The sequence below is a fragment of the Cryptomeria japonica genome, chromosome 8, assembly GCF_030272615.1.
Source record: "Cryptomeria japonica chromosome 8, Sugi_1.0, whole genome shotgun sequence".
Lineage (NCBI taxonomy): Eukaryota > Viridiplantae > Streptophyta > Pinopsida > Cupressales > Cupressaceae > Cryptomeria > Cryptomeria japonica.
In genome coordinates this window covers 581,105,621-581,121,571 of record NC_081412.1, presented here as the reverse complement: position 1 = coordinate 581,121,571, position 15,951 = coordinate 581,105,621, and the positions used below count along the sequence as shown (strand labels likewise).

General features: G+C 35.3%; 1 protein-coding gene across 4 annotated transcripts in view; it reads left to right on the top strand.

Annotated features, from left to right (window-relative positions):
* Positions 1-2,646: 2,646 nt before the first annotated feature.
* The window catches only part of LOC131053065 (protein HESO1), a 39,095-nt gene continuing 25,790 nt past the window's right edge, over positions 2,647-15,951 (top strand). The window contains exons 1-4 of one of the 4 annotated variants that reach the window (XM_057987668.2): positions 2,647-2,831; positions 6,886-6,955; positions 7,268-7,588; positions 11,984-12,151. In XM_057987668.2, coding sequence (XP_057843651.1) covers positions 7,363-7,588; positions 11,984-12,151 — 394 coding nt within the window. In that variant the 5' untranslated portion in view covers positions 2,647-2,831; positions 6,886-6,955; positions 7,268-7,362. Of the gene's footprint in view, positions 2,832-6,885; positions 7,589-11,983; positions 12,152-15,951 lie in introns of all 4 variants that reach the window. The other 3 variants (XM_057987667.2, XM_057987666.2, XM_057987669.2) reach the window with 3 other exon arrangements.

Here is a 15,951-nt window from a genome sequence, read left to right as displayed (position 1 = left end):
CTAGTTCTGGGGATGACAATAATAGCGATGGCCCAGTTGGTAAGACAGCTACGATTGAGACAAGAACGAAAAGCAGGGCAAATCCACAAGCACTATCCTCGGCCCCTGTGACACAATCTAAGGGGAAAGGGCCCAAAATTAAATTCATAATTAAAGGGTCCAAGAAGGGTAAATCATCATCAACAGTGCAGGGGACAGTTACAAAGGAACCAGGACAACAACCTGCCATTGAAATTGAAAAAGAGAAGGAGACTGAAGAAGGTGAAATTCCTCAATGAGAGGAAGCACAGGTTGAAGAAACATCACATCCGGGTGAGGTAAATGCCCTAATCACTTCACAGGTACCAAATCATTCAGAGGTGATCGTTCACTCTATTGATTCTGATTTTGATCAAGAGGATGAGGAGTTTCATGATGGGGATCTGGGCATGGACATGGCGCAGTTAGAGACTGGTCAACAATTTTTTGCATTAATCAATTTCTCCAATTTGGATGATTTTCCTTCATCCACCATTGAATCTTTGATGCTGGATTTTAATGAAGCCATGAAAGAGGCATTTACAGAACAATCTACGGTGAACTTACCTGTTACTACAATCATAACATAAATTCCACCTTAGGTAAGTACTGAGGTTGCATCCACGACGCCTTCAATTCTCCCATATGTGACTAAAGAGATGTCAGTAGTAGCAACTATTGCAACATCGACAGGTGTCCCACAAGATACTTCAACATTAGTGCCAATGACAACACTCAAAACCATTGCGAGCTCTAGTCAGCCTCCTCCTAAAATCTTAACTGAGATTTAGCAAGGAGCTACTACTCCATCGGCCATCCAGAATTACCACCTTGGATGGAGGTAGTGGCACCTAAGAGGAAAAAACAAGTAATTTCTCCTGATGAGTTTGATTTTGAGCAGTTGGTTCCTCTGAAGCCTAAAGGAACAAAGAAGCCAAAGACTGTATCTTGGGTGTTAGTAGACCCGACTTCTAAAAGGAAGTATGCTGAGGTCATGGTACCAGCATCAGATAAAGATAAAGGCAATATACGACTTGAGGATTACACCATTCAAACCGTAGAGCTTGGGGTGGAAACACATGAGAGTGTTAAGTTGGATTCTCAGACAACTTTCAACTCTTTGTTACAGAGGTTTGATCAAGAGAGGGATGAGAAGAATGAATTAAAGCAGAAATGTGAACAATTGACTAATGTTCTTCTGAAAGTCACACAATCTTCTCAGGAAGTTGAGCCCATAGGATCCTCAATGGACACTGAAGCTCTAAAGAAAATTGAACAGGTAGGAGCCAAGGGCCGGGTGATGGATGAGTGGATTTCACGGCTAAGGTCAGAAGGCTCTCATCTTCTAAGTTCAATAGTTGGGCTATAGGCAGATTTTAAAGTAATCCAAAGCCAAATGCAAGGACTCAAAACTTCATTATCTCAGGAGATTGAGGAAGTTGAGAAAGTACAACCCTTTGGAGCAAAATGGAGGACTTTATGTCCTCATTGAAAATAAAGTAATTCCTACAAGGGAAAAATATATCTAGATTTTGTCATTGGTGTCTCACAAGCAAGAGACAATAAGGTTGATGATTAAAATCTAAAAAGTGTTTTGTATTTTATGCATACATTTACAAAGCTTTCTGATTAAACGCTTTTTCCTTATTTGCTTTCTGGTTAAAAGCATTTCAGTTAATTCTTTATTCATTGAATACCATTTGAAGGTAGCTGCCGCCTTGTAAAATAAGCAGAGAATCAATCAATTTATAGTTTGTTTAGACTGGTTCAACTGTGGTTACATTTGTCACCTTTGTGGGCGTGATAATATAGAGTTAGGTGATAAATCTATCAACCAACAACCTTTTTAATCAAAAGCCTCCATTTTTAGGATGATCTATATAAAAGAGGCTTCTTCCTCTCATTCTACATAAACACATTGTTTATCATACTTACATAATGTCAAAATCTCTCTAGAATCACACATCATCACAATCATATCCTTACATCATTACAACCACAATCCATTCCTCTTTGAGCTCTTGTGCAATTTGAGAGCAAACAACATGATACAAAATCACTGAGGATAGGAGAACAATGAAGACACACTTCTCATGAATATAAAAATATAAACTTGTTTGTTTTATGGTTTAATTACATTACATGATAGTTCTTTATTAAATTTTGTTAAATTCATTTGTAGATCTAATATTTGATTGGATCTTTAAAATTTACAAATAAAATTCAAATTTACATACACAAATACAATTCCTAATTAATTAATTGAAAACTCATATTTATCTTTTACACTACACATGACAAAAACAATTTTTTTTTAGAGTAAATATTATTCACAATCTAATATTGTGAAGGTGAATGATGACTTACTAAACCCAATGCAAGTGTGAACTCAATATGGTAAAGAGGAATCAGCAATTCCAATACAAGTGGCGAAATTTTTATGCTAAGTGGTTTCCATCCAATTTACTTGTCCAAGACCTCTTTAAAACCATGAAAAGGCCCATTTAAAAATTAAAGAAAAGGACAAAAAAAAAAAAAAAAAAAAATATTCGATGCAACTCCATATAAGAATGCATCGTGAGTTGATCTTCTCAAGGACGCCTTAGCTTTGTGAAAATCAACGACTCAGATTAAGCGAAGAGAGATCAACGGCTGCGGAGGAAGCACGAAGGGCATATATATATATAGTCTTTAGGGACTTCTTCAGTAGACAGTTGAGAATGTGAAGTCTGCATGATCCGCCTATTTATAAACATTTATTTTTCCATTCTGTCTACGGGAGAAGAGGATTGCGGGCGCTTACAACAAATGAGGTAAAATTGTGCTGTTTTGTTGATTCTTAAAGGGTGTATATAGCTATACGAGCTTTGTTTTCTAAATTTGTCATGTAAATTCAATGCATGAATTTGGTGAAGATGCTTACTCTTATCGACCTCTGTTTAACCTAAATCTATGGAGTACACCAGCTGTGATGGTGTTTCTGTTATGCAAATGTGTGAATGTGGGTGTGTGTATACAATGTGTATGTATGAATGCATGGCTTTTGGGTTTTTGTGTACTGGGCTTCAGAAAGTTTAGTTTGTGCTTGAATTTAGTTCGTCATAAGAAACAGTAGTCGAAAGTGCGCGAGTAGCATATGGAAATGTGACTCTGGGTATTAAAGAAAAAAAATTAATGGGCCCTGAAATAGCTTTTGAGGATGTGCAATGGTGGTTGTTATAGAGGATATTGAAAGATTGATTGTTAATATCACAATTTGCGGATAACAATATTTGAATTTGAGAATTGCCCAGTGTAATGAGGTGAATGTATCTTAGATTTACCTAGTTCTATGCTTTAATCTCTAATTTTGGTGTCCTAGAGGGTTAAATCACGATACCCATGGACCTAACTGAATTTTGAGGTCCCGGGTTCAATTTTGTAGGTGGTGCCCATCTGCTTTAAACGATGGATTTTAGGTGCAGGAGATGCTCTACTTTTTAAGCTCTGCTAAATTTGATAGACGTGATTACTAGTGCTGCATAAATAATGGCAAATTGCATTGGTGGACGGTCTGTAAAAAAGCTAGAAATTATTTTGGCGGGCGATTATTGGGAGTAATGGATAGTGCTACTTGATGTTGGAGAATTGTAAAATTAGAGTATTTTAAGTTTAGAATTTGCCACTAGAATGGGCTTTAAACAAAATGGGCTTGTACCAATTTTTTGTCATCAATGCCACGGTTCATGCTTCTCGACCCATTGGCTGGACATTTGATGAAGTAGATTCTTATGTTTGGCATTTCAATTTAGAGAAAATTGTATGAGGATTGTGGAGGAAGTACAAAGGAATGAATAGAGTAGATGGATGAAGGTACCAATGTAAAGCAATTCTGATTTATGAAAGTATTAATTTTATCAAAGGATACGAACTTTTTTTTGAGGATGGGATGTAAGTCGTTAAGCAGAAAGAAATGAGCTAACTTGGCCGATGAGGATGCAAGAAATGAGTTACATCTTTTAAGATCTCTGTGGAATGTGTATTTTTTGGATGTCTATTCTATGCTTGATTTTTTAATGTGGATGATCCTGTCTATTGTCTTGGGAACACCTGCATTGATACTCTTGGTAGAGTGTTATGGTATAGTGGTAAAGGTGGTTTGGCCGTAAGACAGTGTTTACCATGCTTTATGATGATGATCAGATTCAAACCCTGTTGAGTATGGTCTCCTTGTCTTGGTTTCCAAGCTTGGCAATACTCTGAACTCTGAAGCATGATAGTACATCTCCCTTCTACTCGATAAGGCAATGCATCTAGGCATAATTGTGAGAGTCTTCTTCGAGTCAGTCAAAAACTGCCAATTGGTGAGTGACCCAATATTACTTGAAATGAAAAGATGCTTTTGGATTCTGTAGTTCTGAGTTTCATCCAGTCCTTTGGAGTTTTGGCAAGAGTCTTTGAGTCTGAGCATGAGTTACAGACTACCAGCCACCAAGAGACAAGAAAAATAATAGCAGTTTCAGGTCAAAGGCCTAAATTGGACTAGCAGAGTCTTTGGCTGAGGTTTGGTGTAATGTCCCCACTTTGAAATAGAATTTAATAATAAATGATAATAATAAAATTAAAATATAAAATAATATAATTAAATATGATTAATTAAAAATTAATTAAGCTAATGAAAAGTCAAAAGACATGAAAGGAAAAGTTGCGACTCCCTTAACAATGAGATAGAAAAGGGAGAAGAAAACCTCATTTGAGAGGGGGGGATAATTTGGAAATGAGAAGTGCAGATCTGATTTAAATAATAAGTGCAGATCTGATTATGAAAGGCTGTGTCCCTTTCAAAGGGTAGAAATAATGAAGAGTTGCACTCTTTCAAAGGGTGCTAATGGTGAAAGGGTATGTCTCTTGCCAAAGGGCATACATGATGAAGAGGTGTGACCTCTCCCTCAAATTGAGAGATATAAAGGGAAGGAATCAAAAGCATCTAGTGACATCACCATTGATCAGATCAGATCAGAATTGTTATCAAGTTACAGGCAGTAACATTTGTGTTCTTGGTGGTATGCATGGGGATGTGCTTAATATGTATGCTTAGTCTATGAAGCCTGATAAAGCTGTTATGCAGAATCTAGTAATAATATTGTTATAAACTGCAATATGTATGACAGTCATACTTAATTTCGTATATATTTATAATACATGAGAAGTTAGTGTACTTATAGTCTAAATCATGTTATTACTGTCAGTATTTAAGAAGATGGGGATGAGATGTTCCAAAGAGGGGCAGTCTAAATCCAAGCACTAGGTTAAGTCCCAAGATAGGGTGGGGATCAACGACCCATAAGCCTTGAGGGTATAGACCCAAGATAGGTAAGGGCTTGGGTCTGTAAACTTTGAGGGAACCTATTGTAGTTGGTCTCTAAGCGCTTTGGTAACATACGTAAACCCTTCTCCCTTAAAACTGAAGTAGTAACAGGGTCTGATATCTATATTAATAATGATATTAATCATCTAATGAGGAAAGTAGATAAGCACTTGTTAATAGCTGATTGAAGAATATCAATCAATTTTAATATGTTGAAATAGATCAGGTAGGGGACATTACATTTACCCAATTTTTTTGCCAGTTTATGTTGAGCAACAAGGTGAAATTCCTGCAACATAATCTTCTACAAAGTTTATACAAATCTGAAATATGTTTCTTTACGCGGGATTACCATAAAAGAATATTATTTAGATGCATAAATCAGTATCGACAATAAAATCAGTGAACCATATAGACACAGAATTTATGTGGATAAACCCTAACAGAAAACAACTCCATCAGAGAAAGAGGACAAGTATGTACTAATCTTCAATGTACCTGATACAATATTAACACATTAACTCTCTCTACACTGACAACATTCTGACAGCACTTGTGTATCCATAAACTAAGTCACAAGTTTTGCTAGCAAACTAAATAGCACTAACAAGATATTTTTTTGACATTTATCAAATAGATTAAAAATCGAACCACATTATGTTCTGATTTATAATCTATATAATAAATGCCAAAAAAGTGTTTTGGCAGTGCTATTTAGTTTGCTGCATAGACATGTTGATGTGTGTTTTATGCACATGCAAGCATCAGAATAAAATACCAAATTACTTTACCCTCTCTTGAACAAAATCACCTTAGATGCTAAGGGTAAGATCAACTCAAATGATTCCAAGGTTTCTACAGTGAGGTCTTGACAAGTGGGTAACTCAATGGTCGATGTGAATTGCTGTTTTCACTTGGGGACTTACACAATTGCTCAAATCAACTTTGCTTATCATGAATATGGAATAGGTGTGCTGGTAACTTAGGATTTAACAATGAAGCTCTGGACTTATTCTAACAAGACTTTCTAAAAAAATGGCAAAAGGGAATAGGTTTAGGGAATTCTATTCTAAAGCCTAGAATGCAAGAAGTGATGAACAAATTCAATAATGGTTGCGAATTGTGGCTGTGCCTTTGGAAATGGGATGCATTTCTTTAAATAGTTTCATATATCTGAACAACAATGAAGCTAGTGCTCACAGTAAGGTAGCATTTTGGTATACATCGTATTCCTTTTGAGTATATATATTTTCTGACATATCATTTAAAATTAAATAGCAAAGTTCTCATAGCTTTTGGTACAGTTTCTTGTTAGGGAAAGAATGGTTTTTAAAGTTTTAATTACCACTTATTTTAGTTTAAGACTTTGTTATGGTATATTCTTGTTGTTTTGTCTTAAACGTTTCTTGTTATATGATTAATTAACTGAAGAAAGGTTTTAATTTCCTATTGAGGAGGAATATAGTAGAGAGGTTAATCAAGCAAAATAAATTAATTTATAATTTTTTTTGTTATGCCAGATGCATCAGATGATTTCATAATATCAGGAATTGTCCAATGTTTTTTAGGATTAAAGAAGCGGGTCCATTTGTAAGTTCAGTTCACCTATACTTGATTTGACTACTGAATGGTGCTACATTTGAGAAAGAAAATTATTAAAGGGAACAGATACATTTATCTGAAGCATCACACAGCGAGCATATTTATGTTATTTCATCAACCAAATAATTGATTTTCTTCTGACGTTATCTGGTGGGATTATGTATGCTTTTTGACCTTTGCTGAAGAATTTGAACCTGCAACCTCAGTTTATTGTTCATTTTAAGGGTTTATAAGCTACTGTGGAAGACTCTGTAGCGTCTTATGCTCTATACTGAGGGTTATTGTATCATTTACAAACAGTTCTAAGAGTTATAAGCTACCGTGGAAGACTGTGGTGTCTTATGCTCCATACCGAGGGTAATTGTATCATTTGCAAATAGAAGAAACTGAAAGATATGAATAAAACGGGACGTTCTTCTTTAGCGGCTGCATATATAGGGAAGACAGGGCAACAACCTATGGTTCCAAATGGCAACAGGGGTTCAGTTGGTGGTGGTGCTCTAGAATTCTTGCTTCAGGAGGTTATATCCCGTATTCAACCTTCACAGGATGATCGCGAGAAACGATCAAGGATGATCACAAAAATCAAAATGGTTCTTACAGATTTAGAGCCATTGAAAGGTAATCTACTATCATCTGACATGGTTTTTTAATGAATGCTAGGCAAGAGAATTAGTTAGAGCTTCTAATTATTTAGCATGGAATTTCTTTTTTTTTTTTTTTTTTTTCTGACCATGCAGTGATGTCCACTCAAATAAATAGGAAGCCAGAATATTTCCTTTGTTCAGTATTTGTGTTTGGCCTTGTTTGTTTACACTTTGCACTAAAATATGGTGTTCAATGTAATGTCCTCTTTTGGGATTGCCCTAAATCTTGCCATCAAATCACAAGTTTCATTAAAATAAGAGATGTAAATTAGTTAGAGTTATAGCATTACCAATTAAAATGGTTTAAGCAAGATAAATCCTGGTTTATCCTGCAATCATGTTAGACACCTTTGGAAATATAATTCAGAAGACCAATTATGTCTACAAGGGTTAGGGATCAAACGTATAAGTGTATATATATATTAATAATCATCATACCCATTAGATAAATCATGTAATATCTATAGTTCATTTTTAGAATTTAACTGTAATAGGGGTTGAATGAGGGAGCACGAGGGTGCCCAAAGCAACCCTCACACTAAGCCCAAGAGCGGATATGATACTCCCTTGGCCCACATGTGGCAGGCACATCAGCCAACCAACATGGGGTTGCCTACCTAGTGGGGGTGCTAGACTCTGCCCTCCCTATTCGTGTCACCTTATCCACCCACCTATGATTGTGACTTTCTCCAACAATTGACCATCGTAGAGGTTGGAGAGGAAGCTGCAATAGGGTGCCTGAAAATTCTCCTATCTAAGCCTAAGGGCGGAATATAATATTCCCTTGGCCCACATGTGGCAGACATGTCAGTCATCCATCATGGGGTGTCCTACTTAGAAGGGGATCTCGTCTCCCTCGTATTTCCTTCTCATCTCCACATGGTTAGTTGTGGGGGGAATAAGTAATTTAATAAATAAGTTAGGAATCTGCATTGAATAGCATCTCTTAATATTCCTATATTTAATATATATGAGAGATTAGGTATTAAATATATAATAATTATAATTCATACCCAATACTTGTAGAACATAAGTTTATCTGCAGGGTATTCAATTCTACTCTGCTGTTGCAGGTTAAGTATATCTGATTTGATGTGATTTCTTTTATGAATGTTGCCTTCTACTCTTACTCAATGAGGGCAGATTTGATAATGATCTCTGATCTGTTTGATGTCTTTCTTTAATTGAAGTTTCTCCTTAAGTAGCTTTCACATTACACTGGAGGGTTATGTCCCTTCCTTTGGTCAGAACCTTTCCAAGAGTGGTGTCTCCTCATACTGACTTTTGCCCCTTAACAATTTGTTGCTGTTAACATAATCAAATTGCTGCCTTAATCATTGTTGAGACCGCTGCTTTATTAATAATGAGATTGCTTGCTTTATTAATAATGAGATTGCCGATTTATAACTAATGGGATAGCTGCCTGGATTGGTATCACTCCTCCACCATAATTATAAGTGCTGTTGCATAGTGATTGCTATGTGTAAATCATCCTATGCATCGGTGCTGGGTTAGTGACATCTTGTTTGATAACACTAAGATTGCGGATGAAGGGAGCGGATGCCTAATGGGCTGGTAGCTTAGGTGTTAGAAAATTGTGAAGTCTTATTCATTAAGACAATTTTCTAGCTCCTATTTATTTCTGACATGATAGTGAATGCTGTTATTATATTCATTATGACCTGATTGGGTCATGCTATGCATCGGTGCCGGGTTAGAGACATCTTGTTTGATAACATTAAGATTGCGGATCAAGGGAATGGATAAAACTGGTGGCTTAGGTGTTAGAAAATTGTGAAGTCTTATTCATTAAGACAATTTTCTAACTCCATTTATTTATTTCTGACATGATAGTGAATGCTGTTATTATATTCATTATGACCTGATCGGGGTCATGACATTCAATGATATTCGCTTAGGTTGTTTTTTATGAAATAGAAGTTGTAGAATAAAATAGATACAATGTGTACAAGACTTGCAAATCTGTGTCCATTCCTTGTTCATGTAAATCCTGAAATATGTAGACATTCATTTTCAAATGGAGACAAAAGACAGCTATTGGAAAGCAGCGTGGTTACTCCCCACATCTCTTCCAACAAAAGACACCTGCAAATGCTTATATTCTCTATTACTATGACCCAAATACTAAGGTATAATTGAAATTCTAATTTTGCACCCTAAAAAGTAAATACATGTTACAATGGTTTTATGTTGTTTAACATAAGAATACTAAAACATACTTGGCTCAGCAAAAAATTCAAAATTCTAAATATTGGCTTGGACTCGGAGCAGGACTCAACAAAATTTTGGCATAGAAAAAAATATGTAAACTTGTAAATACTCATATGATGCATGAGAAGCGTAAAGAATGAATTTAGAGAACACATCATAGTAGCATTATTTGGAACTAGGATTGACTCACCAAACCAAAAGTACAAATGGAATTCAATTGCTTGGGATTTAATTGGGACAATTCAGGATGCTAAAAAATGCTGAGATATTCATAAACACAAGGAAAAAATGCTATTTTAATACATTCAAACCAAATAATAGGAAGGGCATCTTTTTAAAACCAAGTCAACATCAAAAGAATTAGAACTCAGAAGAAATTAAACTTCCTTCACACATGAGCACATTTTTGATTAAATCAGGGATAATGTTTCAAAATAAAGTTGAGTAAAATTTATTGTGTAATTTGAAAAGGTTCATTATTTGCATCTCTCGTCAGCTTACTGCATTCAAGCTTGGATTCATTGTTTCAAATACTGTATTATTTAAGTTTGTTTCCTCAACCGGAGATAATGATTACCCCAAGTTTTTGGATTTGTACAAATACTCATGCAATGAGGATGATATGGTCCAAAAAGATTGTTCCAACAGACATCGCAGGTAATAGCTGTAAATATTGTAAATTCAGCTCTTTTTGATTTTATAAATTGAAGAATTCTGCTCCTTTAAAACACTTGTGAAGTGAAAGAGCAGTTACACAGTGGGTGTCCGTACAACTTTTTGGTAGTACCTCTGAAAATTCTAGCATTATTATGTAAAAGCATAAATGAAAATGAGCCCTTGAAACAAATCCAGCAACCCTATAATTAACAGATTAAATTTGTCAACTAACTAGTTCATTTCTAAACGTTTTATGAAGGAAAGAGTTCCTAGGTTGAAAATAGGATATTGGTGCATGGTATTCTAGATCCCTCCAACTTTGCCAAATAGATGGAATCATGGAAGCATAAGCATGCGTTGTATGCAGAGCTTTTTCAGTTAGTATTACCTAAGGAGAATTTGTAACTACTTGCTAATAATTCACTGTAGTCCACTAGTACGAGGGAAGCTCATATGGAACAGCATGTTATTCTTGACATGATGAGCATCAATTGTACAGCTACACACTACATGTTTTGGAGAGTATAAGGTCAAGCTTTCTGGGTTCTTTTGCCTGTCACACTTGCTATTGAGTATGTTTAGTATCCCATTCTTTCGGGATGGTTAAAAGAATCCGAGAGGCTGGCATCAATCAAAAGAAATGTGCTAATTGTTACATCTGACAAGGAGTATAAGGATCTAAAAGATTTAGAGTGTCATAAGATTGTGGGAGGAAATTACGGTGAGTTTGCTAGGGAAAATATCATTTCAGCTGGTTTTTCATCTTTTCAATCATTGTTTTTGCTTGAGATAAAATTCAATTTGAATCTTGAAGCTATTACTCTTCTTTTTTTGTCTTTTAGACCAGTTTTCTTGGCTGGCAGCTGTCCTCAAATGCATTGAGTTCTATAAGGTCATATATGCTGCAGGTTTCCCTCCATTTTTATAGTAAAAAAAGAGAACATATTTTTTTTCTTGAAGCAAGAATGCAGGTCTCATACTTATAAATTTTTAATATATTGTTTTTCTAATATGAACCATGCTCCTCTGTATAATAACTCTTTCAGATTTTTTGTTTGTTTGTATGGTTTATTGGTGTAGACTAAAATCACAGAAATTTAAACGTGAATGACTCAAATGTCCATTTTAACATTAAAATGATAAATGCATGCTTTTTGATTGAGTTCCAGTTCTATGCTTTGCTTCTACGACCTTTATTTAAGGATGTATGTTTGGATATGTCTATGAAATTGATTAAGTTGCATTTGAGAGTGCAAGGTTTGGATGAAGTTTGTTGTTATTGAAAACTTTAGTCGGTTTTATAGATTTATATTTTAATACAGTTGTCAACTAAGGTAGAATAAATAATCTGATTTACAAGAAAGAAAATGAAAATTTAGAGCTAGAACGAAAACATATATTTTTCAAATTCCTCACAGTATGAAACTGTATCATTTTGAAGGAATATCTTTGATATATTTGGCTTTTCAAATGTTTGTAGGTGCCTCTATAAAGCCATTTGGATCGTTTGTCTCCGACCTCTACACACGCTGTGGAGATCTAGATATTTCTATTGAGTTGGCTGCTAATGGACAACAATCCTTGGAAGTGGGAAAAAATAAGAAGAGGAAACTTTTGAACAATATAAAACAAGTTCTCATATTAAGAGGTAAGACATAGTAACTGTTATACATCACCAATCTTTAAAGCTTTTGTTTGATAAAGTATTATCTATTTTCTTGAAGGTCTGCAAATGATAGTATTCTTTGCAGATGCCATATGCCTTCTGTATATTGGCTTTATCATGTGTAGCTTGATAAGTTAATAGTATGTCCACTTTTGTCATATCCTTCCAAATACCTGAGATCAGAGATACCTATAGATCATTTTGAAAAACAAAAGCTTGATGTTATTAGCAAGGAGTTTGTTGATTTTAAGATCATGACAATTTTAAATCTGTACAAATTCTCCAGAAGAGATCAAAATAAATAAAATTATCCCTGAAGCATCAAAGTAGGAACTAAACCTCGGATGTACAACAAATTGCAATATACAGAAATTTTAAGTTACAATACATAAGTATGAAATATGTTCTTGTTATACTTGTGATGTCTATCCTCTTATTGTCAGTGCTTTTTGATGTCTCTCTGTCTGCCCGTCTCTCTTCCTTCACTCAATTTGGTATGGAATGTTAGCTATTTTCTTTCTACTGTTCTATGGAGTTATGGTTTATCTTGATATATAGGAAGAATGCCTATGCACCTTCCTATTTGGATCTGATTGCTTCAAGAGATATTTGACTAGTTCCTCTCTGAGTGCTTGCAGTAATATTTTTGTCTAGGTACTGAGGAAGGTTGCTGATTTACCATCCTATATGCATTAGATTTCTTCAAGGGATAGTACAATACTAAAAGCACAAAGACGAATAAGAGGCTTGAAGCAAGGAAGAAGAGCTTTGGGGATTTCAAGTTAGATAAGCTAATATAGAGTTGGTCATATACAAGATTGAATTAATAATTTGCTCACTTTGCCTAAGGACTTTTAACGAGTCATAATTCTTGTTCATCTACAAGATAGGATTCTTAAACATAAAACTGATTTAACATCTTCCTCATTTTGGCAGAGTACCTAATCATGCCATAATTCTTGTATGAATCCAAGAAAAAAAATTATAAGCTAGGACTGGTTTTATTTATTGCTTTTAATCTTAAGCTACTAGTATAGAAATATGGATATTGCAGTCATTTGGAGACCTTAGGATATGATTGAATATATATGTCTAACATACACATGTAAACATGCACACCCATGTAGGGACATGGATATTTAGTTATTCACTAGTTTCCATGGAGTCTCAAAATTGGGAACAAGAGGATGGATTTCAAGGATGGGGTGACCAAGGGCCTAGATTGGGGATGGTGCAAGGATCACGATGGGACAACATTGCAAGTATATATAGTACTTTAAAAAATAGTTATAAAAAATGTATAAGGAATAACAAATGAAACTTTCAAATGCTAAACATATTGCACGGAATAATGAAAATGTTGAATATATTACATTCAAAATGATGATTACAATCAAATTCAATGGGAATTTTCTTTCTTCTTTGTGATGCATTTCCATCCTCATCTTGAAGTTTTTGAATTTCACCCTCATGTTTGGGAATCTTGAATTAATTCTCTCCTTGGTGATGTTTGATCTTGCAATTCCTTTTCTTGGACTTGGAATACTTTAACTATTCCCTTGGACACTCTTCATAATGCTTGGAATTCCACTTGATCCTTTGGATTTCATCTTCATGTTGAGAAATATTGTTTGGAATTCCTCTTAATGCTTTGCCCTTCCATCCTTATGTTAAGGAATTCTCCTTGTGTTGTCCCTAATTCGCCTCCATGTTCATCATGACACAAATTCGCCTTGCCTTGGTGTAACTATTGAATGTTGCAATCGCCTTATGTATCTTGACCTTGGAGTCATCGTGTTGAATGTTGATATTGATGTGTAAGACCTCTATGATGTTGATTTGCCTCCCTTTGTATTCTTGAACTTGCTGATGAAGTCATCCTCTTGTGGTAATCATATCTGTGAGCTTGAGTCCTTGATATGATTGAAATTCTCCTTTCCATGTAGCAATCAGCTTCCATTTAACTTTTTTGAACATGTTGATCTCTCTAACGTTGTGAAGTTCTTTATATTGCTTGGAGCTTGACCTTGATCCTTTTACAATATTGAGTCATTGAACATCTTGATATTGTCTTTCTTCACATTACACCTGTCAAATTTCAATTTCAGATTGCTCATAACATTCAATGAATGCTGGTAATTGCTTCTAACTGTTGAGGAAATCAACTGCTGATTACAGTATTTTTACTCCTTTAGCTTTCCATGTCATAATCACCAACTTCTACTGTTTGATCTGCTCCTTATTTTTGCTTCAAAATCTGGTACAAATCACCTTGAATGTCTGGTAATGGAAAGTCACCCCAAAACCTGATATAAATCACCTCCCTTGTTTGGTACATAGTCTACCCTAGGCCTGATGAAAAGAAAACAAAGATGCCTTCAATCCGCTCTTAATATGCTGTGAATTTCTGCTCCTTAGTGTGAGTTTGGAAAGATGGTCTTCATCTTGCCTCTTGAATTTCCTCATTATTGTGCTTTATCCCGTATCCACTTGCAATCAGACCTACAAAAGAAATAAAATTTGAATTAAAACACTTATGTATCAAAGAAACAATAATCAATCCCTTAAAATTAATCATATCCTTAAGTGTTTCACTTAGGTATGGGCCTAATTTCAATCCCACATGCTTCACATTATCTCTTCATGCTTTGAAAGGGATGAAACTTAGCTTTAGTCTTCCCCACATTTCATGCTTTAGGTCTTGACCATTAGGTCAGTCTTTCTGATTTCACACCTTTTACCTTTAGGTCCACACATTTCAGTTCATCTCTCAATATGGGTTACTCCATTTGGTTGTAATCTCCCTTATACATTTGGCATTTAGGTCTTCTTGCTTCACATGTTTCAATTTGATCCCCCTTATCTCCATGTTGCATTTAGGTCATGGCTTAAATTAGGATCTACATGCCTTGATTTAGGGCTTCCTTCCACACATTTCAAGTTAATACAAGCCTCCCACATGGTATACTTTTTAGGTCCATACATTTGATGATTGATTTAGGCCTGCATGTTGTGATTTAGGTCCACACGTTTCATTTGTTTTTATCCATTGTATTCACATGCTTCATGAAGGCTACACATTTCATTTTTAGGACCACCTCAGCACGTCTAAATTTAGGTCTGCACTTTCAGATTTAGGTCCAGACATTTGTTTTGGGTCAGGACCTTATCTTACACGCTTCATTATATTTTCTTCACACGTTTTGTGAGGACCTATTTTAATTCGACCAGACCCTATCTTGTATCTTGCCACATGTTTCAAGTTTAGGTAAGGACCTATTCCCTTGCACGTTTCAGTTCAGTCCACATTCACACGTTTCAGCTTGTTGTATGATATTTTGTGCTTAAGTCTCATTCATAGGGTGGAAAATCACACCTCATAGGGACAAATTTGTCCCTACTTTTCATTGATCCCTACTTAGTTCCTATACCATGGCAGAAAGTTGCAACGCACAAGGATAAATTCCATTTCAAATTCTGATTGCTCATTGGTGGAAATCTGATAGGGATAGGGACAAATCAGTCCCTATGAAATTCGTTTAGTATTTGATTTCCTTCACCAAATGAGGAGTAGAAAATCAATGTGTATAGGGACAAATTAGTCCTTATGGAAATTTGTTTTACCTTAGCAAGTTTTACCGTCAAGTGGAAATTTGATATATATAGGGACAGATCAGTCCTTACCTTTTTGCTCAATGCCTGCTAGGTACTTTGCCTAGTGGAGATTCGATAAGGATAGGGACAAATCAGTCCCTATTTTTGGCCTTATCTTTTGTTACCTT